At 33.8% G+C, this 24,618-nt stretch overlaps 1 protein-coding gene across 1 annotated transcript; it reads left to right on the top strand.

Moving 5' to 3' along the window:
• The first annotated feature begins 1,689 nt into the window (after positions 1–1,689).
• Positions 1,690–23,917, top strand: LOC135839235 (uncharacterized). The gene is made up of 4 exons (XM_065355166.1): positions 1,690–1,850; positions 9,961–10,120; positions 14,049–14,100; positions 20,098–23,917. Exons 2-4 carry the CDS (start codon positions 9,976–9,978, stop codon positions 23,081–23,083), a joined length of 3,183 nt encoding a protein of 1,060 aa, XP_065211238.1. The 5' UTR covers positions 1,690–1,850; positions 9,961–9,975; the 3' UTR covers positions 23,084–23,917.
• The last annotated feature ends 701 nt before the right edge of the window (positions 23,918–24,618 follow it).

Raw genomic sequence — 24,618 nt, 5'->3', positions numbered from 1 at the left:
GGTGTCGCGCCGGCGTCATACCAGTAATAATACGTATTATCATTATGTTGATTAGTGTATTTGTAAAAATTCTTTCTACTTAGTCCTTTTTTGTCAGATTATCGCAAGCTCGTGTACCGGAAGTGAAAATTTATCATCTACTTTAAGGTTTAATGGTAGGTAGGTATACCTAATGATAATACAAATGAGTATTACAGAAAAAGGAATATTTTCACTAATAGGTATTGGGTATAGGTACATACGTATTCTTATTGACTAAACTTGAGTTATCAGAGAGGATACGTCAACCTCTCTTCTAAACGAAATTATCAACTACTGATATGCATTATTTTCATTACCTACGAGTATATCTACGCATCATTTTTTTTTTCAAAATCCAGTTTTTTTTTGAAATTCAGTATGATAATTATGTAGAATTGTTTTAAAAAAATTGAAGGTTGTAAATTGATGTTCAAGTTTTTTATCAAATTTTTTTTCAGAATTACTAAAATGATGTTTAACTGACTAAGGTAAAGTACCAGTTGTGGATAGGGGTCCCGGTTGTGGATAATCGTTCCTATGGGCTAAAAAAAAAAATTATCGCTCGTATCTTTTTCTGTAACATTTAATCATTTCCTTGCATTCATGACAACATGAAAATTCACCCATGAAGTCTATGTACAAAAGCATTGAAGTTTCAAAATGATAAAAATGCAGATTTTAAAATTTTTTAGAAGGAAAATTTCAATGCTGGAGAAAAGCGAGTCAAATATGTAATTTTTCATAACTGCGGAAGTTTTTGGATAGTAATAAGATGAAATAACCACCTCTGCATATTTTTGAGAATTTTTGATTTCATTTAGTACTATTTAGAGCAGTCTTTGTCCGCAACCGGGCCAGGGGGCCCGGTTAGCGGATAATTGGAAGTTTTTAAGATTCTCTACTAAGAAATGAAATATTCTTGATTTTTTTTTTCATCCCAAGTATTATGTAGTTCAACAGTTACACTACACAACAAAATCAAAAAAATTTGAAAAAAGTTGAAATTTGGGCTTCTCAGAGCATGTTGAAAAAAGTATAACCACAACTGGTACTTTACCTTATACTTACATATAATGAATAAAACTTGAAATCACAAAATGATGAAACAAATCTTTGAATTTGAAAATAAATAGAAGGTAGGTAGTTATAGCCCACCCAAATGCTCGATCATTTTATATGTAGTTGCCTTTGTAACAACGTATTTTATCAACAGCTTAAAAAATGGGTTCATTTTTTTCATAAATTTCAAAAAAACAAAAAACTCGAACGTTATAGATTTTTGGCACTCAACGGTCAAATTGTTGGACAAAAAATACATTTCATTCAAATTTTAATTATTTATTATGCTTTGATCAATATAATATTTTTAAATCATGTTTTTTCATCTTTTAATCGTACACCCAAAATAATTTCATTTACAAATTTTTTTAAAGTTTCTTTTTGAAAAATCGTAACTTATTTTTACTTAATATTATTCTCAATCATTTTCTTGGTTCCAAAAAAATAAAAAATAAGTTTAATTCAAATCTACATTAGGATCGACGAAATAAAAGCAAAACCATGACGTCATGAACATTCAAGAGAATTGTTGAAATGACGATGGTATTCGACTAACGCGACGTCATAGGTCAGAGACTTGAACGCTGGTATAGGAAGAGTAGATAATTCGTCCTGGATTTGGTTAGTGTCGTCGTCTCGTCCGCAGTCAATTCTGTAGTGGCCGCGTTTAGTGATAAAGTCTCGTGATCAGTGTCGTGTTGTGCGCGATCGTATTTTTTTATTTTTCGCGAATCGTTCTAACAATATAGCCTTCGGAATATCGCGTTTCGGTGAGTAAACTTGATATTTTTTTTGAAAAATTGACTCAGTCTGAGGTTTTTGCTAAATTATTTCTTTGAAAACATTTTATATGATACTTTGACGATGTAATCCATGTAACTTATCAAATTGAGAACACAATAGGTGATATATATAATTATATGGCTCATACGATCGAGGGTCTGGAAAAGATCTAGATGTTGAAATATTGAAGTTTTAGGTGAAATTCATGCTCATATATTCCCAAAAACTTTCAAATTTTTGATATAAACCCAACTCAGTTTATCACGTGTGCTGCTTTTAAACTTAATTCCTTGATACACACGGAGAATGATTCAATTACTTATCTAGCATTCATAAAATCAATACGAGTATACGTAAACACTGATCTGTGGTCGTAATTTAACTCTACTAGAGTGTAGTTTTAAACAGTGAACTGAGAAAGTTGGTTTCCTGCTTAGATGGGTGACATTTTGTTGTTGAGATACAATTTGAACTATGTACTTGAAAATGTACAGATCATTTTGGCCTTCGAAATTGATATAAATCCTAAAATTTGATGCTACCTTCTTGAAACTTTGAATTTAAATTCTCAGATATTTGAGCACCCCTCCCTCCCCCTCTTTTACAATAAGTCACCATACCGAAAATTGTAAAAAGAATAGTATTACCTACAAAATGGGAAATTTTTGCAAAATCATTTCATGATCTTTTTCTTGAGTTCAATAATTCATCTCTTTTTGAGTTGAAAATTAAATTAAAAAAACATTACCTATTTTCTTTATGGATAAAAGGCTGTAAACATTTATACAGCATTTAATTAATCAGAAAGAAAAGACCCATTTTGAAACTTAACGTTCCTCAATAATTCCCCCCCCCCCTCCGAACAGATATGGAATTTTGCTGGAATTGTTCACACTCCCTCGATCATCTCTGGATCAAAATTTTTGGTGTTGGTTCTTGAACTTTTTCCCTGATAAAATACCCAGATAAAAACAATCAAATGATCATCGTTTTTCTGTGCCGTGTGGGCAAATATTTCCTGGTAATTAAGTTTAAAAGATATACCTACCTTCCAGATGTTTGATATTCCCATAAAATGATTATGTCATTCTGATTTTTATAATTATTGTAAGGATACTTTTTCCATTAAATGCCAGTATTGAACTTTGAGGAAGGGAGCAGTCATTACAAAATAGGTAGCCGGTATTCCAAGTTTCATTGATTTTTTCACTTGATCGAGGTTCATAATAATTATCTATTTATATAGTAATATGTATGTACCTCGACTTACCTACCTATAAATTTGCAAAACATTCATCAGGCGGGATATGGTGCAAAACGATGAGCCCATTCATACGTTGACCGTGCAATTCAATTGTGTCAAATCATAGGTAACCAGAAACCATACAGGTATACGACATATGGGATTCTACGTATGTGAAGTTACCGTAACCTATTCGGAAACGATTCCTCCATGGTTAATTATTGTTCTAAAATCAATACCGTTATTTCCTTTAGAAAAGCTTGCCAGTTAAAGCATAACGTCAATATGTAGATAGATACCATCTTTTCATCCATATTACTTAAGAATAAAAAGTGAAAATATAATTATATCAAAAATTACTTATTTCTGTATCGACGACATTTCCTCCTTTATTCTTACCCTACAATTATTCGTCGGTATGGTCGTTGGCGACATATCCTTTAATATTGCAGCGGACAATTTATGCAATTGAAATTGCATGTCGAAGGGATGAATTTACATACGTGCAATATCAGGTAAATTGTGTACCTACATCCGTACCGAAACACTGATATCTTCGAAATATATAGGTAGGTACTCTTGGATATAGGTACCTGTATAATTTTACGCTCGGGTTTTTTTCCTTTCTTCTTCTTCCTCGTCGTATTGGAATCAGAATCAAATGTTACGTTTTGCCCTACTATACGTGTATGGATAGTTACCAGAAAACCAAAACAGTCGTCGTGTTTGTGGCCATCAAATTATAGTCGAGCGTATGTAGAATATATAGAGATGGGATTTCAGAACCTGGGAGATTTTTAACGGTATATCATAATAAATATCACGATATGTTTGGGAACGACTTTAATCTCTATCAAGGTCGCCTAGCTGACCCAGTTGGTCAATTATAACTTATATGCAGGAATGCCGGGTCGATGAGCATGAGTCTTGGTGACGCCAAATCATGACACCTATTTTTTTTTCGGCTGAAAATAAATTCGAGTAAATGACCGTCGGTTTTGTAATACTACCTAAATCAAACAAATCATCGAATGTTTTACTTCGTTTTGTTTCTTTTTTGCCTTTTTTCTCATTTATTTATTCGAGCACTAATGTTTTTTTATTTGATGGTTACGTTTGGTATTTTTTTTTTTCAAACACGTTCAATTACTTGCTGTTATAATAGGTGGTAACTGGTGTAAACTGTTTTCTGTCTCTGTAGCATTATTGGTCTGTTTTGATGATAGGTACCAAGTTATAGGCGAGTCTTGTTGTTGACAAAATACTTAATACTAAATGACAGCAATTGTAGTGAGAGAATATAATAGATGCTACGTGTACCTAATAAAAGACGATCGATATTGAATTATTGACCAATGCGAGTTCAAGTGCTCTTCGTCATATTGGAAGCTAAGAAAGTCATTCCTCTTGATATTTTTGTGTTGACAAATTTTTATCTACGAAAAACATGGTTTTTGAACTGACCGGGGGGAGGGGGAGGGGGAGAAGAATTACGAGGAAACAAACAAAAAATAAGAGAAAGAAATTGGACCATTTTTGATAGAAGGTAAAGATATTTTGTGAGCATGAAGATATTTTATTGAAGTCGGTCATTTTGTGGTACCTACATATCTTGTTTGAAGGTCAGTTTTTTAAAGTGCTGTCGAAGAATTGAGAAGTTTCATAATATTTATTGTTTTTTTTTTTTTCAATTTCAAAAGGAGCCAGACTTCATACCTACAAGTTTACATAAATTTGAGTGGAAATGTCAAAAGCTGGCAATTATATATAGGTACCTACCTAATATCAAAATACAAAAAGCCCATCTAACCATTTTGTTCAAATCGTCACTTCATAACAACACATAAATCATAACGTCGGAAGATTTAGCAAAGAGAATGCCGATATCTCGTAACTAATGACGAACAATCTTTCAATAATAAAGAAAAAAAGAACCATAGATCAATCTTATGGTATTTGATTGAAATTTTATTCCGACGAACGTTACGATCGTTTAATTTTGACAAATTAACACGACCGTTGTTTTAAGTCGTTGAACCTTTTGAAAAGTGTGACAAAGTTCTCGCGTCACGAAATTGAAAAAAAACAACTACTTTTGTTTGGCTTGTATGTGGTCTTGCATATTCATATTACATACATTTGAAAGAATGCTACACGAGTGTGTATCTTACATTATAGGTATACAGTACCTATAGACACAGTTAAACCGTTATAAGAGACACAGAGAACTAGTATTTTGAACTTGGACTGTATAATATTATTCCAGCAGTCATTCCAACAGATAGTGCTACTATGTGGGCGGACGTAACTATACCTATATTGATGTTATCGCTGAATAGGTAGCTAGGGACACAGCTTTATGTGCCATTAGTGTACCCATCGCATTCTTCTATGCATTAAAATTCTGTTTGTTTGAAAAATTAGGTCGAAATTTTACAGCAGGTACTCGCGGTTAACAATTTCAATGATGTGAATCGGTGGGGATGGTTTCAAATTGCAACATATATTCGGATGTTTGGTTTGAATTCCATTATAGACACAAAAAAAGAAATATCTGGCTGAACTTCTTGAACATGCGTTGTCGATTATAGTAATATAAGAACAACTTGCAGAGTAGATATAAAATGACAAAATGAATTACATGCACCTTTCACAAACTTCTCCAGCCAGAGGTTATTTAAGGTCAAATTGAAGACGTCTAGCATCATTGTACTCGGCGACTTACTGACCTATGCGCCTATCTATGCAGTATGCGAAATATTCAGGGAGAAAAATCACACTCTACTTAAACACGTAGAGATATTGTACACAGAGGTATACGCGCATACATGTATGTAGGTATACTACAACTGAATCATCATTATTATGACCCCGGAATTCGAAATGAACTTTTTTTTCATGTTGAAGGTCTCGCAAATACATAGATGTACTCGCATATACGAGTAGAAAAAAATTAAAAAGGTAGGGTTAACATTTTTCATTACCTATTATACGAAGGAAGGACATGAATAGGATGAAACTAGGCTTCTTACTTCCCACTGTTGGTAACCTAAATTTAAAACATAGTTTAGCACTCATGATACTAAAATAACAAATTAATCTGTATGAAAAATAAGCGCACGGATAAACAAATTATTCTTTATATTTTATCCTCGCACATGGTAGATGGTTCATTGATCTTTCCGTCGAGAGCGAATATTATGTGAGAACTCTCGCATAAATGTGACAAGTCTTTCTAAGTTATCAACAACTATCTACAACGATCAAGTATCATGTTTCCAGTTTCGATAAAAGTTGTCTTAGCATTGAACTTGTAATGTACTAGATCATGGCAATACCTACCTATAGTCCAAGAGTAAGATCTCATGTACCCACGAGTGAACGTCTTATGTTTATTTACACGATTTAGGAGTATGTATAGATATGTAGGTACTAGTATTGTTGTAAATCACGTTTACGATAATATTTAAATTTTTATAAATAAAAAAATCTATCGGTTGTTTCAAAGTTTTGTTATCTGAGGATGTATAAAAGTAATAAAAACTTTTCTTGTGTGCTATCTATTTTGCTATTTTAATGATCATGTACCTATCTAACGATGCAGCTCCGAGTAATCATTATGATAGAATGATTCACGAGCGATTAGCCTTTCTTTGTTAATATTTTACCCATTAATAGGTACGTGTAAAATAGCCTAAAGATACACAAAATTTTATGTACCTACTAGTTACTTCAGGTAGCTGTATCGAAAAGATATCGAAATTTATCCATAATAGATATCAAGTCACCAAAAAGTTCAAAAATAACCTGAATCTACATAAATGTACTTGACGCGTATTTTCTATGAAAAAAAAATCAAAATTTGATCAAATTGTGTAACTTATAAACGAGGTTTTAATTTATTCTGAAGTCAGAACAGGCAGATTTTTTATTTTTTTCTTCTCCCAAAAATTACAGGAAATGAATATGGTGATTTTGTACGCGATATCAGGTTTTTATATGCATTCACAGAAACCCCCTTTCTCTAAGACTCCCTACCTCATCACCCAATGGTCGCACAAAAAACTACATAGACCAAACTACGCAAAATTGAGTCTAAAATAAATATTAACGAAGTATTTTGATCTTAAAATTAAACCCAACGAAGAAAATGCAGAAAACTCGTTGTGGGGGGGGGGGGCGGACTTTCCATGAAAAATTAACACGGAGCTGGGGGTGGTAACTCTTAGGGGTTATTCGGGGGACCACTCTCGACAACTGAATAAAATTGTATGTTTCAATTTTCGAACAGAAATACTACTTTTCCTACTTTATTCGACTAATTGAACGATTTTTTTCTGAGTTTTATTAGAGGGCTGCCCTGTGTAGAATGTTTGTTTGTTCCTTTGCTGGAAAAGTAACATCCAGTACAATTATCGTAGAATTTGTTAAATCATAATGGATTTCGGATCTATGAGGAGTTGTTGCTTACTAAAGAGGAACTACAACTCCCCTATTGACAAAATTATGCATAAAAACAGGCGTGTAGATGCGTAATGCGTGAAAGTCCAAAAAAACGCATGCAATTCAGCTAATTCAGCCTGCGAATAGCATGCGTAAAAGTAAGGGAATAGCATGCGTAAAAGTAATGTTACAGCATGTAAAATAACAGGAAAATTGAAAAAAATTTAAAAAAATTTCTGCCCTGGATGGGAATCGAACCTGGGACCTATGGTTTCCGGCTTTCCGCGTTACCTAACCCACTCGGCCACTTCGCCGCTTGTGGAGTGAAGAGTTATTTCCACATAAATGCTTCTGCGTTATGAACTTAATAAATTTTAAAATTTTTCTCAAGTCCAAAAAGTGCAAACGTTTATGGGGAAATAACTCCACTCTTTGCAAACAGCGAAGTGGCTGAGTGGGTTAGGCAACGCGGATAAATTAATACTGCGGGTCCCGGGTTCGATTCCCGCCCAGGGTAAAAAAATTTTTACAATTTTTATTTCACTTGACATCATGACATGCTATAACATTGCTTTTATGCATGATAATCGCAGGCAGAATCGCATGCTTTTTTTGAAAAAAGTCCAAATTTACGCATGCTTGTGCTATGCATAAAAGCACGCGTTTTAGCATGCTATCGCATAATTTTTGTCAATAGGGTCTATCAAAAATTAAGTGTACAGAGAAAAACAAAAAAATAGGTACTAGGGATTATTTTCTCGCCAGTGGAGACTACAGTTTGAAGATTTGGGAAACTAAAAAACTTCAAACTTCGAAATGAGACATTATTCGAGGTCATACGATTGAGAGTTATTTCTTTTGATAAAACAGAAACTTTGATTCACTTTGCAGTATGTAGGTAATTTAAAATAATTTTTCTTTTGTTTTATTTTATGGTTTGTAAAGTCAAAATATTTTTTTTATTTAGTATTATTTTTTTAATGAAAATAAAAAAAATTCGAATTTCAGTCAGCTTATTCTATACCAAGTACCAAGTCCCTCTCAAAGAGAAATGCATCCCCATAACTACTTACATATAATATTTTAACTCTTGGAGGTATTGTGTCAATGTCTAAAAATCAAAAGGTTATGCAATTGTTTCAATTAAACCTTGATAGAATCACGAATGTGCCTACCTAAGAATTGTTCTAGAATGAAAAAAAATTAATAGAATACCTAGTTACTTTTCTATGATGCTACATTTGCAAAAAAAATCCATCGAGATTAATCCGAGATGGAAAAAAATAATCAGGTGCTATTTTAATCGGGCTATTGCACTCGTTCGTTCATCCGACGACGTTGAAAGAATTAGAATCGATTAATACGACCTATATATCCTATCACAATGTCTACAGCTTCCGAGTGAACCAAAGGATACCTACCTTTAAAAAATATTAATACATAGGTGGATCGCTATGCTGATTTTCTGGTATCCGAGCAGCAACACGCGTATGATTTCATATGCTTACTAGGAAAAAAATTCCAGTTGACTCATATTGATGTGTTGAACTAGTCTAGGTCGATTTTAAGTTTAGTCTTGTCCAATCACCTTAACAGGTTTGGCGCCGGTTTTTATAACTCATGGATTCTTTTTTTTTCGATAGGACAAAAAAATCTACTCGGGTTATTCTTTTACTATAGCGTATATAGTAGCTGCAGTAAAACTGACTATATTATGGGATGTGAGCAATGCGCACGAGATGTGTCGAGTGCTGCCTGTTGAGTCTGCACCAACATTCCTTATAAAGCATGTTTTACCTTTCGAGTCGCACATACTCATGTATAAATAGAGGTACCGTAGTTGTTGTATTGAAGAAAAAAAAAGAGAAGCAAATTACGTCAAGTTTGCCGAATTAACAATAATATTGTATTGAAGATGCCGTGAGGCGTTTAGACATCTCAATACATTGTTAAAATATTCTTCAATCGAGTTCCGTCACTTGACACTTGAAAGGATTTATTATCACGGGCTAATTATGCGGCTTTGAAAGCGTCTTAAGGTTTCCGGCAAATACCTAGCAATTGTTTTCGTCTACATATGTTTTACTTTTGATGCGAATGAGGGAGATGAAACGGTATATAGAAATTTGATTAGTTTTCTAGACATTAGAATTTACCCTACTTAGAAGTAGGTACCTACCTATTTGTCGTTTCCTGTAAGAACTTAAATACAGAGTTGTAATTTCTAGATTTTGTCTTACATAATTAAGTCGTTGACTAAACGATGATTGAAATTATTATACCTACCTACCTACTTGGTTACGAGTGTGCAATTTTCACTCAACGTAACGTTATAATCATAAGCTTAAGCGTAACTGTCTCATTTGTTATATGCTTAAACATTAATCCCATAATTCTCGTTATGTTTACAGAAAGTTGTTAGAACAATGACGTATCCAAGGTGCGATTCGAAAAGGCGAGTTTTACCAGTGGTGACTTTCGTTTTGATCTCGTACTTGTTTGGTAGTGAATTAGTGTGTGCGCGTCCTCAGGATAATTTCTCGTCCAAATCGCCGGACAACGATACAAAAGGTACGTACAATGATTTTCTTTTTTCGATTCTTACAAACGAACCTTTCGATGACTCAGACGCTATTTTGCACTTTATTTTTTACCTGAGCCTTAGGATCCACAGGATGGCTTCAGAAAATATTTCAGCTGCCCAAATAAAAAATTAGAGTCCTGCAATTTTTGAATTTTTCAAAATAGGTACCACTGCCGGCTTTAAAGGTTCATTGGGTGAACAACTGAACATCCTCTCAAGAGTCCAGTGGGGTTTTAAAAATTTTTATGGTAAAAAGTTTGCGCTTTTGTTTCACTGGAAGAGGTCCTATCTACTCAAAAAATTGCATTGGCCGGATCAAAAGCCCCTGAGGAGGAAGAGGGCCAGAGGAGTCTCGTTGAAAAGTTAGAAATATTCTAACTGTGTGCTTTCAGATTGATAACCCTGAATTATTTCACTTTGAATTTTTTTTTCAATTTTGGTTAAAATTAGCTATGTACTACAAGTGGATGCTCTTGTGCCCTTCAGGCGTCTTGAGGTACCATTTTGAAAATTAGTCAGTTCATTAAAAAGATAAAAAAATGCTCAAGTCTAAAAATCATCAATTTTCTCTCTCACGGTGAGAATTTTAAAAAAAATTGAAAATGATATGCTTTTGTAAAAATGAGTGCGCAATAAAAAGTCAAGGATTTTTTTTTGTAGTGGTAAATATGTACATGATAATTTATATTTTTAAGCTGATAGACAAGTTTGAAAAAAATGGTCAAAAATTTCCAAAAAATTACCCTCAAAGCTGTCTAGCATCTCTGAAAATTTGAAAAAATTCAGTTTGATACTGCCAAAGATGAAAATTTTCAACAAAAATTGCAGTTTCGCCCTTTTTTGAGACGTTGAGGTAATGGTTGTGATCTGAAATTCTATCACAAGAGTTTTTTGTGCCTACCATAAAGATCAACTACTACTAAAAAAAAAAGTGAAGAAATCTGCAGAATATTTCTAAAAGCAAAATTCCACAGAAATTTGCTTTTTGAAATTCGGTAGATGGCTCTGTTTGCAGTGCATTTGGAACAATATGCTATCGTGTACGAATAAGTGCATATGTACTTACATATGAATGATCGAATGAATGCATACATGCCCTATGCGTACATTACACGTACATCTACCTTATTTCCGCTCGTGCCTCCAAGTATAGTCTATAATTATCGCTTAATTAGCCAGTGTCAATAGACCACATATAGACCACAACACAGGTTTACTCGTAGAACCATTTATACAGCAAAAAGACGGTAATATACAAGAATTGGCAATGAACTTGAAACATATAACATCGTTCACGAAGTGTTAAAGCATATCAACAACACGTTGAATGAAATTTAAACAGAATCAGGTACCTATGCCTGCCCATACATAAACAGTAGCTCACGACTTTAAGGCTCACCTGTAGATAGGTAATTATAAATCCCACTCATTAAAAATGTTCACCTTTCAAAAAAGTATCATCTATGCATGATGAAAATTCAAAAAAACTTCGTACCAACCTTACAACAAAGTCACGGCCACAGCAGCCCAAACAATTGCATTTCATTAGTACAGTTTCTCTTTTGCATGGTTGTTTATGGCATAACGTTCGAGTAACATATGTACCTATGTACACTTGAAAAACCCGCCTCACGATAAATTACCTAAAAAAAAAATCCTAAAATTATTCTCATTTGCACGACTAAATAGATCACTCACGTAATAGGCCAAAGCATCGGAACTATACGCGCTCACCGTGATCATCTCGGAGCTCGACGTATTACTAAGAAAAAAAGTGTGAATTAATTTAAATATTAACATAATAAAAGTGCACGCAAGACTACACACAATCACGCCCGGTCATTCTACAAACCATGACCAATTATGCACGGGTACTCCATTTACGTGTGTTCGACCACAACACGAATTGAAGAAAAACCGAGAAAATCGTTTTGGCGAAAAAACACAAACACCTAATCGTTCTTTTAAAAATGTTCTATTTTTAGGAAAAAGAAAAAAACGCATTAACCTAGTTCTTGATTTGTATGTATAAAGGGTATCGATGATGGGAATTTCAAGTTATATCGAAGAATTTACATCTCGTCTACCGTATTAAATATTTAATTATCGAAAATGACCAAGTGATTGTTTAATTTTCAAACCACCGCGGAGCAGCGGTTTGAAAATGACCTCTTTCTCCGCATGTACCTGCCTTGATTGTTTAGGGCAGATGTAACGACTAATTGCTGATTGTACTGGACGATGCGAGGAAAACAATCTGAAATCAATCATTTGTAAAAAAAAAAAAAAAAAAAAAAATGTAGGTAAATAATATTATGCAGGTAAAACATACACTTCATTATAAATTGGGCATATGTCGGAACATTTTCAAAGAAATAATATGAATTTTTTGATTTCTTCATCTCAAATTTTTTATTAATCCTGCCTTGTAGAAAATTCTGATACCTTTACCAATACATTATATTTGCAAGTTATTTCAATTTTTCCTAATGAATTTTTCCGCATGTTGGCAACTAGCTGATTACAAGTTGATAGATTTCTTCATAGTCGATTGAGCACATTTTCCGTAATAGCTCAAATAGCATCCAGTTGAATTCAAATCAAGAAAAATTACCTAAGCATATTTTAGACTCTGGAAAAACTGCTTGCAACATTAAAAGATGACAATTAATAATAGATTTCGATTTCAATATTTCAGCGTTCCACAATCTTAGAACCAAAAAAAAAATAAAATTAATCAAAATCATGCGTGACGAGTACCTACTACAGTACTACATACATACATGCATCAGAAAAAAAAAAACAATTTACAAATCTTGGAAATCAACACTGATTTCTCAGTTTACATTTTTTCGACTCAGTTTGTAATTTTTTCCGTACCTATTTCAAAAAATAAAACTGTCAATTCGAATCCCTAGAAAAATGTCATTTCTCTTGTTTATAACAAAATTGTACCTTATGTGATTGTAGTTGAATATGGGGCCAGAAAGGACATTTATACTTAGGGGAATAAACTTTTATTGAATATAATTTTTAAACAAAACTAACAGCTTTAATCAGTAAGAAAATTCAACACACTACTACTTTGATGACTTGCAATTTTTTCAAATATTTAACACCAAGTTTTCTTGGAAAATGAGTGGTTTACAATATATTGTATTTGTAGAATGATTTTTAAAAATAAGCCAAGGGATTTGTAGATCGATTCAAAAAGTTTTCTACATCCTTTTGTAGATATCTCAAAGTAATTCTGAAATAGTAATTTTTGAACAGTTTTCCAGATGAAAAGTTGATTTCACTGCTTAAAAAATTGTTTTTTGAATTTTTTTGTACACAGCAAAATATCTTCTCATATCATACAGGTTCAATTTTATGTGAATACCCGATGAAAATTATCAGATAGGATCAGGTCTAATTCTGATCTGAATTGACCGCATCCGTGGAATATTCGGATCAGATCAGATTCAATTATTTTCCGCAGGATGAAGAGAGGTCATTTTTTTTAATAGTCAGGAAGGACAGAAAACGAAACTTTTAATTTTCTAAAGAAAATACTGCCTTTTGAGGATTTATCTATTCAAATTAAATCATTATTACAATCAATTTTTGGTTGTATATCTTCCTTCAATGTAACACGAAGAACGCAAGTCCCAGGTACCCATTCGCGTAATTATAGGTAGGCTATGCTATGCATGAGCTGCTCACGAAAGCAAAACTAGCTAAAGAAGTTGCCTATCGATATCGCTGAAGGCGTCTAATCAACGCAAACTGCTGTAAATTAGAGTTTACTCGCCTACTTGTAGGTGTTTGTAATAAAATCTTCTAACATGAATCTTAAATTATTTTGCTTAGGTACTTATTTTGAAAAAGTGATAGTCAAAATTCTAATCTTTGTTTTATTTTTATTTGTTTCAGAAATCGTAGCAGAAAAAGTAGAACCTATCAACAATTCTACTTTGAACGACAGGTATAAAAGTAAACTTAACCAAAGGCAACGAGAAATTATGTATTATTATTTGAAACATTTTGAGTCAAATTGTTTATCCGCGTATTCACTAGGCGACTTGAATCAGGCAACGAATAATTCTAAACTGACCCTTTTCGATGGCGTATTACAGAGAATGAATCAAAATAATAAAAAAATAACCTTCTATTTCAAAAAAATAAAAACTAAAATAAAAAACACGTCTTTAAAATCATTAACGTCGAGTGACGAACTTTGGGCTTCGTTTAAACAAATTAAATCTAAACGAGATTTCTTCTCCAATCACTTTAAATTATTAATAATCATTTTATTTTTAAAATTATTTACTATTTTTAAATCGATAAAATTACAACATTGCGCAAATTTTAAGATAAAAAACGATTTCAAGTTTAAAAATCAAAACAAAATACACGATATTTTGGGCGAATGTAAAAATTACGAAGAAATCGCATTTTACACGGAACGAATCATTGATACGAGTTTCGACTCTTTAAATTCGCTAAAACGCGATAAAAAATGTACAAATATGATTAATAATTTACAAAACGTTTACGAAAATAATCCAAAAAATTATAAAAAAACACGCGTGAAAAGAAACGCGGACAATAATACCGAATTAACGTATACGGATTTCGATAAGATGACCATCGACGAAAGGAACGAATATATCGATAATTTTTATCGAGAAAAATTGATTCATAATTTTTTAGAAAATTCGTTGCCTGATTTAAGAAACAACGCTGGCGATTTTATGATCCCCGTGCCCGTCGACGACACCCAAGATGCGGCCGAAAAAACCATCCCAAGTACCAAGTCGCCTTATTTCGTCGTCGAAAGTATGAATTCTTTCGTATTACCAAAACCAAATGTGCATACACATATTTCTAGTTCGGTCGAAATTACCACTTCGTCGCCGAGCTGGAATCTTCAAAGTACCACCGATATGTATCCAGTGTATTTAATTACCAGTAAACCCAAGCCATATAAACCCACAACCATTATAAATAGTGTTCAATCACAAGCAGTCACCGACTCCAATATCTTACTCACGAGTAATTCGTATTTGAGCAGTTCGATTAATTGGATTCCATCGAACTCTCACGAATCTCCCAATTATCAAAGTACTCTACATTCTCAAATGATAAGTTCGAGTACTTATGGGCCACCCGACTACGGGAACTGGCAGTATATCCGTCCCTACGAGCCCGGTTCCGTACCCATTTTACAAGACAAAGATCCACCTTTGCAATTCCCTTATGATGTTTCAGCCAGCCCGACACCTCCTGCTGCAAACGAGCCCTTTTTCGTTGAACCCATAGTCGTCTCATCAGTCGACCAGCTTCCAACCAATTACCCGATTCCGTTGGAAAATTCTTCTCTAGGGCATAATCCGGTGACTGTTCTGGTGGGCAGCAGGCCACCAGAAATAGTTCTCTTAGAAGACGTTACCTTTCAATCTGTGCACACTATTTACCAAGACCCCGAGCAAGAGACTCTAAACCAGGCTCCCGGAGCTGCAGTAGAAGATCCCCCTATGGCCGCCGCTGCTCCTGCCGGTGCAGCAGCCGCTCCTCCCGTAGCCGCTGCACCAGCTGGTGGAGGTGGCGGAGGAGGTGGAGGTGCTGCAGCTGCGGCCGTAGCTGGGACATTGTTATCGGCGGGTGCAGGATCAGCAGCCACTATCTTAGGAGGTGCTGCTACGGCAGCAGCAGGCGGTGCTGCCACGGCCCTCGGAGTCGGAGGTGGAAGCGCATCTGGATTCGGTCAAGAGCAAAGTTTAGGTACTGGTTTAGGTACTGCACTCGATACCACGGAATCTGATGAAGAATCTGATGACTGGTATCAAGAATTGACCGATTCTGTAATGACTATATTTTCATTTCGATTTATTAGACAGACGCTGATGGCGTTGTACTCGTTAGTGATGCCTCATATTTCGTTCATGTTGACCAGTGCATTTACCGTGATTGCGTTCTTGTTTCCATGGTTATATCCACACATCGTAGTGCCTTTAGTTAGTCTGATGTCTAGTTTTACGTCGAGGTTTTTGTAATTCGTACCATGTAGATTTAAGAGATTCGAGAATCATTCTGGATAAAAAGGGGGAAACTAACTCAAATTGTTTCCCAACTTATTTTACATATATTTTTGATGGAAAAATAATCGTTTGTTTATTTCTCTTAATTTGAGAAATACCTAGGTACCTACTCATTTTTTGTTGCCATTTTTAAATAATCAGATGCCTTAAACTTTAAAAATTTTATATATTCTCATACTGAATTTTTAATGGTGATAATGTTTCATAAACGGTCAAATTCGTCGTTTGTTTCCTTTTTAAATCTCAATAACACCATCAAGATTTTTTTCTCAACAAATATCAAGTTGCTTTTAGAGTAAAAAAATTCGTAAATTTTGAAATGAACTTTGCACATGTTCTCTGACTTGCGATAAATTAAATTTCGATTAGATTTGAACGAAATATTGGAACTTACTACGAAGTTAACTTCATCTTTATAAAAAATCCTTCGTAAAAAAAATGGCGTTGAATAAGTTGCCTACCCAGTTTGCCGTAAATACGCATTACTGCGTTTCAACATTAACGGAGGGTTTATTCTACGCATGAACTTGAACCAAACATGAACTAAAAAAAGTAATCCCATTTTAATCTTTTTTTTTTTTTTTTTTTTTTTTTGCAAAAGCCACCGATGGTCTAGTAAAATAATTGCCGTCGTTTAGGTACTTCTGTTTCAATGTTTTAGTGAGTGGCGTGGGGAGAGGGGCGTACTTTGTAACTTTCAAACATTCGTGATTCATCTCCAAATAATCTAAATTTGGAAGCTCATATATCTTGACACCCTTTGAGCTGATATTTTTAAGAGAATAAATGAGGAATTTGAAACTTGGTAATTAAAATTGTAAAATCTTGAGTCTAAACTTGAAAGGCAAAAGCTTATCTGATTGTGATAAGTACCTACTAACGTTAAATACAATTACTAGGAAACATAAAGAAATTGCAGGGAGGTTCATTTTCCTCCTATTTGTGACGCACAATTTTTCAAAATAGAATTTCAACACCTTTTGGAGCAAAAGGGTTCCCAATTTTAATCAAAATTCAAAAAAAAAAATCAAAAGTGTAGCGACATCCCATTGATTATTGTAAACTTGGAGGCACTAAATTATACTAGGATATTGGTTCATTTTTTTGATTCGAACCCTTTGAACCTCCATCATAGAGCACTTAAACATAATCGAAACGGGTACCAAAAAATTTAAAATGACATGTGACGCGTTGTTTGTCGGTTTTCAAAGGTTTGCCAAATCGAAAAAAAAGAAGAAAAATTATGAGTATATTATGATTTTTAACACGTCAATTTTCAACAATTCGAGGTCACTCATGTTCGAATACTTATTAATGTTTTGTGCTCACTATTTTCAAATAGGCGACGTATCACGATGAATGAAGAGATTCTTTTATTTGAATTTTACCCATGTGTAAAAAATGTAATTTTATATGTTTTTGTCATTTAAAAGCAGTTCAGAATTAGTAAATTTATAAAAAATTCAAAATCGTGCTTTATTGAGGGGGAGGGGGACATGAAAAAGGAATTCTGGGAGGTACTTTTCAGGCTTTGACTCGCTATTTTTAAAATACTCGTATTTGGACACACTTGATAAAAACTTTGAAAAGTGTGGCGTATAATGCACAACAATAATTTTAGTGATGTTTTTCGTAAAATGAAAAATCCCCTTTGCCCCCTTTTTGAAAATAATGAGAGACTGGAAAACACAGGAGGAGCTGAATAGCAAAAAATTAATAGATATTTGAACCCAACAACCTCGAATTAATGACAATCGACATGTCACGCCGTATTTTATTAATTTTAAAGTTCATTTTTTTAAAAAATAAAATAACCAAAAAAATACATTAGGGTCTTGGGTATTTAAGAAAATAAAGGATATTGGAACTCATCGCCCTCAAAACCCTGACAAACAACTCGGCAGTCCACATGTTATTATCAAATTTCTGTTACCAGATTTTGATCTTGGGAAAGAAATCCGTTTTTAATTCGTTAATCAATTATGATTAATTTAACGAATTCATTCATTTGTTTTGAAAAAAGTTGAAACTTTGTGCTGAAAGATGATCGAATCTCTTAGATTTAATTTGTGTACTAGCAACGTGCGAAATATGCAAGCCAAATAAATACCCATCACAAAAAATTGTGCGGTGTGATTTTAATGTAAATTCTAATGGTAACAAAAAATATTTTTCTTATGGCTAAAAAAAAGAAAAAATCCGCAAGTAATTTGGTGTTTTTTTTTAAATTTAAAAATGAAAAAAACTTCGGGCTGTATGCAGGTACTGTTCCTTCATTTCAAGGTATACGCCATCAATCAAGCAATAATAACAATGAATTTGCCGAACTGTTCCTCAACTTGTCCCTCGTATTGTTGCTTGTTACCCAATTATGCTGTTTCATTGTAGAGTACCTGCATTAATTTTTGGCTTGCATATAAAGAAGAGAGAAATAAGGTTTGAATAAGCTTAGATTGATAATACATAAAAGTGGTAAGCTCAATTTTTTCAGCCATTTATTGAACAGAGTTTGATGTTCGACTATTCGCCTTAAATGATTTGACTCACAATGTGAATATTTTTACTCTATTTATTGAATTTAATTTATTTAAATGAAAAACGATTATTTTTATTTTATAAGCGTGTGTACATATTTATTTTTTGTTGTAATTATACCATGTGATGAATGTATTTAAAAACCTAACTGTACCAAACGTAACAAAATAAAACATTTTTACGTATTACCTACCATTTTATTTTACTAGTCATTGTAACTGTGATAACCTATTATACCAAATGTGACATTTTGCAAACCATTTTACTTGCATTACGATTTTCTCAACTTCCGAATGTACTTACCAAATTCTAAAAACCTACACATTTTAATAGGTACCTACTTTTTTCATTTCGTAGTCTACCTTCTTATGCTAGTCTGCTTAGTTTTAGATGTTATTGTGCTTATACACAATTGGCTGATAGAACTCGAGTTACCATTTTATTCTTATTTTAATGAGGTATATGAAAATTGTTTTTTTTTTTAAATTGAAGTTAAATTAGGTAATTTGAAGACTTTTTTCAAAGGGGAAAAATTATTTCAAACTTGGTACCTATTTATCATCCCTCTAAATGCATCAGGACCTCTCCAACAGGTTCATTCCTTGAAAAAAAATAATGGTCGACACTTCATACAAAAATTAATTTTGGGTACACGAGGGATGATTTCTTTTATTTTCTTTTTTTATGAGTGTCACCATTGGATGGGTACTTTATAAAAACCCTTTGTATGTTATGTACCTACCTTACCTACCTACCTCATTAACACGAAACTATCTACAATTACGATTTCTTTTGGTAATTCTTAGGTATGTAAAAGTATTATATTAAATATAAGTAGTGATCTATTCATCTACTTATCTACTTATCTACAGAGGTCTAATTTAGAGCAGAGCAGTTTAATGAAATCACTTTTCAGTTCAAATTGAGTAGCCACATAATATGTAATGAAGAAAATTAGTGATCAATTTTGAACGCATTAGCAGCTATATTTGTTACAGTGATTACCATCAGATGATTTGTGGAGACGACTTTTTGAATAAAAAATAACATTGTGTATGTTCCAGGTTCATCATTTAATTGCCTAATTATCCAGAAATGATGGCATGTGAACGAACCCGCCATTATGTATACCTTAATATAGGTATCTTTAAATACGTGAACGAAGATTGGTTCACTTATTATGTAGTCTGTTGTTTGCTCACAAGAATTAATTTTTGCTTATTTGTTAAAAACGTGCATAGGCTTATACTCGTAAACATAATATATTAGTAGATTCTGCAATATAAAAACGATTACATAATTTACATGTACCCACTTATCTAATTTTTTTTTTTTTTCATTTTCAGGAATGGCCAGCCTATTGTTATTGAGCAATCGCTGAAGATAAACACGCCCGAATACAATGGAAGCTCTTCTGCAGAAGGTGCCAAAGTCGAGCAGAAATTGTACGGTGACATTAGCGTCGACAGTGGTCTAGATTTCGGCAGATCCGCGGAAGCCTCAACCAAACCTATACCAACGGTCAATACGCTAAAACCTATTTCAAAAATTGGAGTTACGCCGCTCACAGCTACAGATATGGTTGCAGCTGATGTCAGAACACCACCCAAGATAAAATCGCAAATCGTTCATTCGCAATTGCAATCACTCTTATCGCCTGGTAAAGGCGAAGCCATACCAGTAGTATTAGAAGGTAACGATGAAGCCGCATTGGAGAAAATTTCTTCAGATAATTTCAAATATACTCATAGCGATGCTACACCTTCAAGCGGTCTATCAACTTGGATCCTACTAAATTCGGATTCCGTCTCGACGCCATATTCGCATTTCAAAAAAGGACATAAACCTACCACGACTGCGACAGATGTTTTAAATACTACTAATTCTTCGGAAAGTATAACCGATTCGAAGAAAAAACCGGTAAAAACCACGTCCACCACGACGACTACCGAAAAATTAATCAAATCGAAAATCGAAGCCGTTGCCATGAAAAAACCGGATCGTAAACCGATCGCTACCATTCAAAAAGTTAATCAAACTCTGGCCAAGAAACCACTCGTTTCGAAAATCGAACCCGAAGAAATACTTTCGACAACTACAGTCGTATCATTACTCCAAGATCCGAAATTCAAGAATAAAACCCCGGTTGTGGTAGGCAAAGTACCGTCGACCAATTTCAAAGAGGTTGTGAATAATACGACGCCTATGACTTTTGTCGAATTACCCGCGGATAATGGAACTAGACTAGGAACTCCGGTGGTTACCTACCCTCATGTACCAAGTAAACAAAAACAAAATTCTTCAACGACTCGAAAACCATCTACGACTACGAAACCTTCGTTGGTGATTCTTTCGAGTAGTACCGCTTCCAAAACGAATCCACCTCAAGAAATATCTACGGTGCCTTCTTCGACTGTGATCATAACTAATTTAGAAGCCATTTCCGCTGTCACAGATGAAACACAATCTGAACCTATAACTGAAATTACCACAAAGAAATCCACAACCGGAAGTAAAAAGAAGAAGAAGAAAAATAAGAACAAGAATAAACGTCGTAGGCCCAGCAAGAAACCAGCTAAAGTCCAGAGTAAAATCTCCGAGGACGATAACAGCACGTCCAAGTTACCAGGACCAATGATAACAGGTCCAAACGGCAGTAGACCTTTATCGACCAGAATTTACAACTATCTAGCTCGAGAAGTTATGCCTAATATGGGAGTTGGTCTCGTGGGTCTCATGTTGACCGCTGGATTGGCTGGTTTACTCTTGTATCCATTTGGTGCTGCTGTCCCGGTGCGTAGAAATTACGAAAAACCTGGCCCCTCGTATAATTTGAACGACTATCCGCCTGCCGGTGAAGTGGATAATGCTCAACCGGAAGAATCAGTCTTGAGCCAAGTTCTTGCCGGCATGAGTAATACGATGAACCAATACAGTCGAGAACAGCCGGACGTGCCTTATAAAAATCACCAGAAGTACAAACCAGCGAGATTCGATAATCCCAACACTTATAATCATCATAAAGACTTGAAATACACTACCGAAACCATCATGGAAGATTCCAAATTTTCGGAGCTAGGCGACGTCGTCTCCGGTCCTCACGAAAGTGTGAAATTCACCAGCTTCGATATCAACGATTCGATAAAATATCCTTCGGATAATTCTCCTCCTAACCCTAGTTATTCTACTATCGATTTAACCACTGATCGAAACGATCTACCAGTTTACCATAAATACAGTCCATCTAACGACGCAGTAAAACATGACACTTCTGTTTATTCAACCTTAGGCGAATACGCTTCCTATAATAATCCTCATGAACCTATGCAAAACCCAGTCTATAACGGAGACGCGTACGATTACAAGAATCATAAAAATGATCAAAATTCTCAAGAATTCAAAGGCAATTCTGAACTCGAAGTAGGAACACAATCTGCAGAAAATCAAACCACTACTGCCAAACCAAAACACGAACAACCATCATTCGCCGCTCTCGAAGGTATCCCGAAAAACTATCGTACCCTGCAGACGAGTATTCGATTCGAAGACACAGCTTCGGTTCTTCCATTGAACCAAGATTTCGTTCCGAGTGATGGTATGTTCGCCGCCTCAATCGAACACGGTCCTAGAAGTATGAAATTACGTCGAAGAAAACGTGACATTTCCAGCGAAAATGAAATCGATTCGATACTAATCGAAACAACTGAAAAACCAGCTGAAACTTCTCAGCCACCAGTGCAATTCATTACCGAAACCACCACAGGTTTAACTCAAAGCACCGAAGAAACGGTAACCAGAACTACTGAAACCATAAGCCTAGATCAGAACTCAACAAGCTCGAATGATCTGAAAATCTTAAGCTCTAGTAGTACTGAAAACAACGTCGAATCGTTCGATAACAAAAACAAAACCGAACCTTTTGTAATCACACCTGAAACACCCCAAACATCGGTATCAGAAAATTCAATGTCGCACTTTGTACCTATTCCTACAATTCAGAAAGTTGAAGCTGTTCAACCTATACCTACTAATAATAACAACTGCGAAAACTGCGCAGATGTATCGAATCTCGAGGAACACCCCGCTCCTCCCCAACCATTCTCCCTTAGTAAATTATTCCGTAAAATTTTAGATTTCAAATTTAGAATCGGGTTTGAATTAATTCGAGCTACGACCGATGTAATTTCTAAATATCTGACCACTGTTCAGCAACGAATGACCGAAGCATTACGAGATCTACAAAGGAGTGCTTTTAGAATGAATGACGATAAAAAGAGTAGAACAAATGTGATAAAAAAACGTGAACGAAGACATATTATTCATGGTAGTTAGATACTGAACAATTTTTTTTAGTATTATTTTTATCGCATTAAACTCTATGTTTTTTCAATGTGACAAAGGTCTTGAAATTTTTTTCAATGATCTAAGATAGATAGTTCGATTTAAAAAAAACACTCGAGTGTGTGATTTTAAAATTATGTAGAATCATAGCTACGCATGTCTGTAATCATGTAAGTACGAATTACGATTTTTTTAAAATTTAAAATATTCACACTCCGGGCTTATGAATGAAGTAATATTATGTATATTGTAGATAGGTATTGGTCAGTGCATACTGATTTTTGAAAATTGGGATCATACATATGTTTCAAAAATAACTCGACTTTAATTCATTACCTATATACATTTCAGAACTTCGAAAGTCACATTTCTTAAATAAATTGTTTAATGTTTCATTTACGAATATTCAGCTAAGTCAGTATTATAATTTTATGTTTTTTTTTTCAATTCTGAGAATGTAACTGTAAATATGAAAATGTACATAATTTTTTGTATTAATTGTATTCTTCAATTTGTGAGAAGTAGGTATCGTACAATATATCATTGATACAGAAACTAAATATACTTAGATAGCATAAAATGAAACTTGAAAACGTATATTTGAATTTTTCTCATTATTTTATTTTGTAAAACCTTTGCGTGTTGTAAATATTTTTTTATTTTACCTTCGTATTACCTATTATTTTTGTTGTCATTCTATTCAATGATGAAATTTGCATTTAAGGCAGAATTTTTTTCTCTCAATGTTCACTTTTTACTATTTTTTATGAGACTTTTTTGTACTATTTTTTATGTTGTATTTCAACAAATAAATATATTGCATTATTTGAATGTAAATGTTTTCATTTGACTAAAAATTCATCGTCAATGATGACTGATTGGGTTGTAATGGAGAATTTGATGTGTAGGATGTCTTGGTTTCGTTTGCTTCAATAATAGTTTCTCGTGAAAAAGTGAGAAAAAAATTTTAAAATAAAAAAAAAATACCCGAAAAATAAACGTTTTGTCGAAATAAAAAATCAAGAGTCGCTGAAAATTCGCTATCTATCTGATAATAAAAAAGTCAATTTTCGAGTTGAAAACTTTTCAAAAATGGATTCTGCGTTATGATTGAGTATAATTTTTTTTAAAACTGCTTCAACAATACTTCAAGTTTTACTAGATAGGTAGCAGGTACCTTAAATGAACTAAGGTCAACTAAAGTGATATGAATAAAATTGCAAAATTCAATTCTATTTACTCAAGTCATGTAAAATTGAATAAATTTGTGCCCATTTAAAAGTGAAGAGTAGAAATAGAAATAAGTGCAGGTCCCTAAATTCAACGATATTTTCAAGAATGATAAAAAATGTGTGAAGTATATTATAGATTTGAACTACTCATAGCTGAATTTGTATCAATTTCTGATCGATCTGGAATCATGCCATTTTTTTGTTACCTTTTGGAATAGAAGACATGAAACTTTATTGCATTGAAAGAATTTGTATGAACTGTTTCATTTTTTTTTTTTATAGACATTATTTAGT

The sequence above is a fragment of the Planococcus citri genome, chromosome 3 (genome assembly GCF_950023065.1).
Source record: "Planococcus citri chromosome 3, ihPlaCitr1.1, whole genome shotgun sequence".
NCBI classification, from domain to species: domain Eukaryota; kingdom Metazoa; phylum Arthropoda; class Insecta; order Hemiptera; family Pseudococcidae; genus Planococcus; species Planococcus citri.
This window is presented reverse-complemented; position numbering and strand designations above follow the sequence as displayed.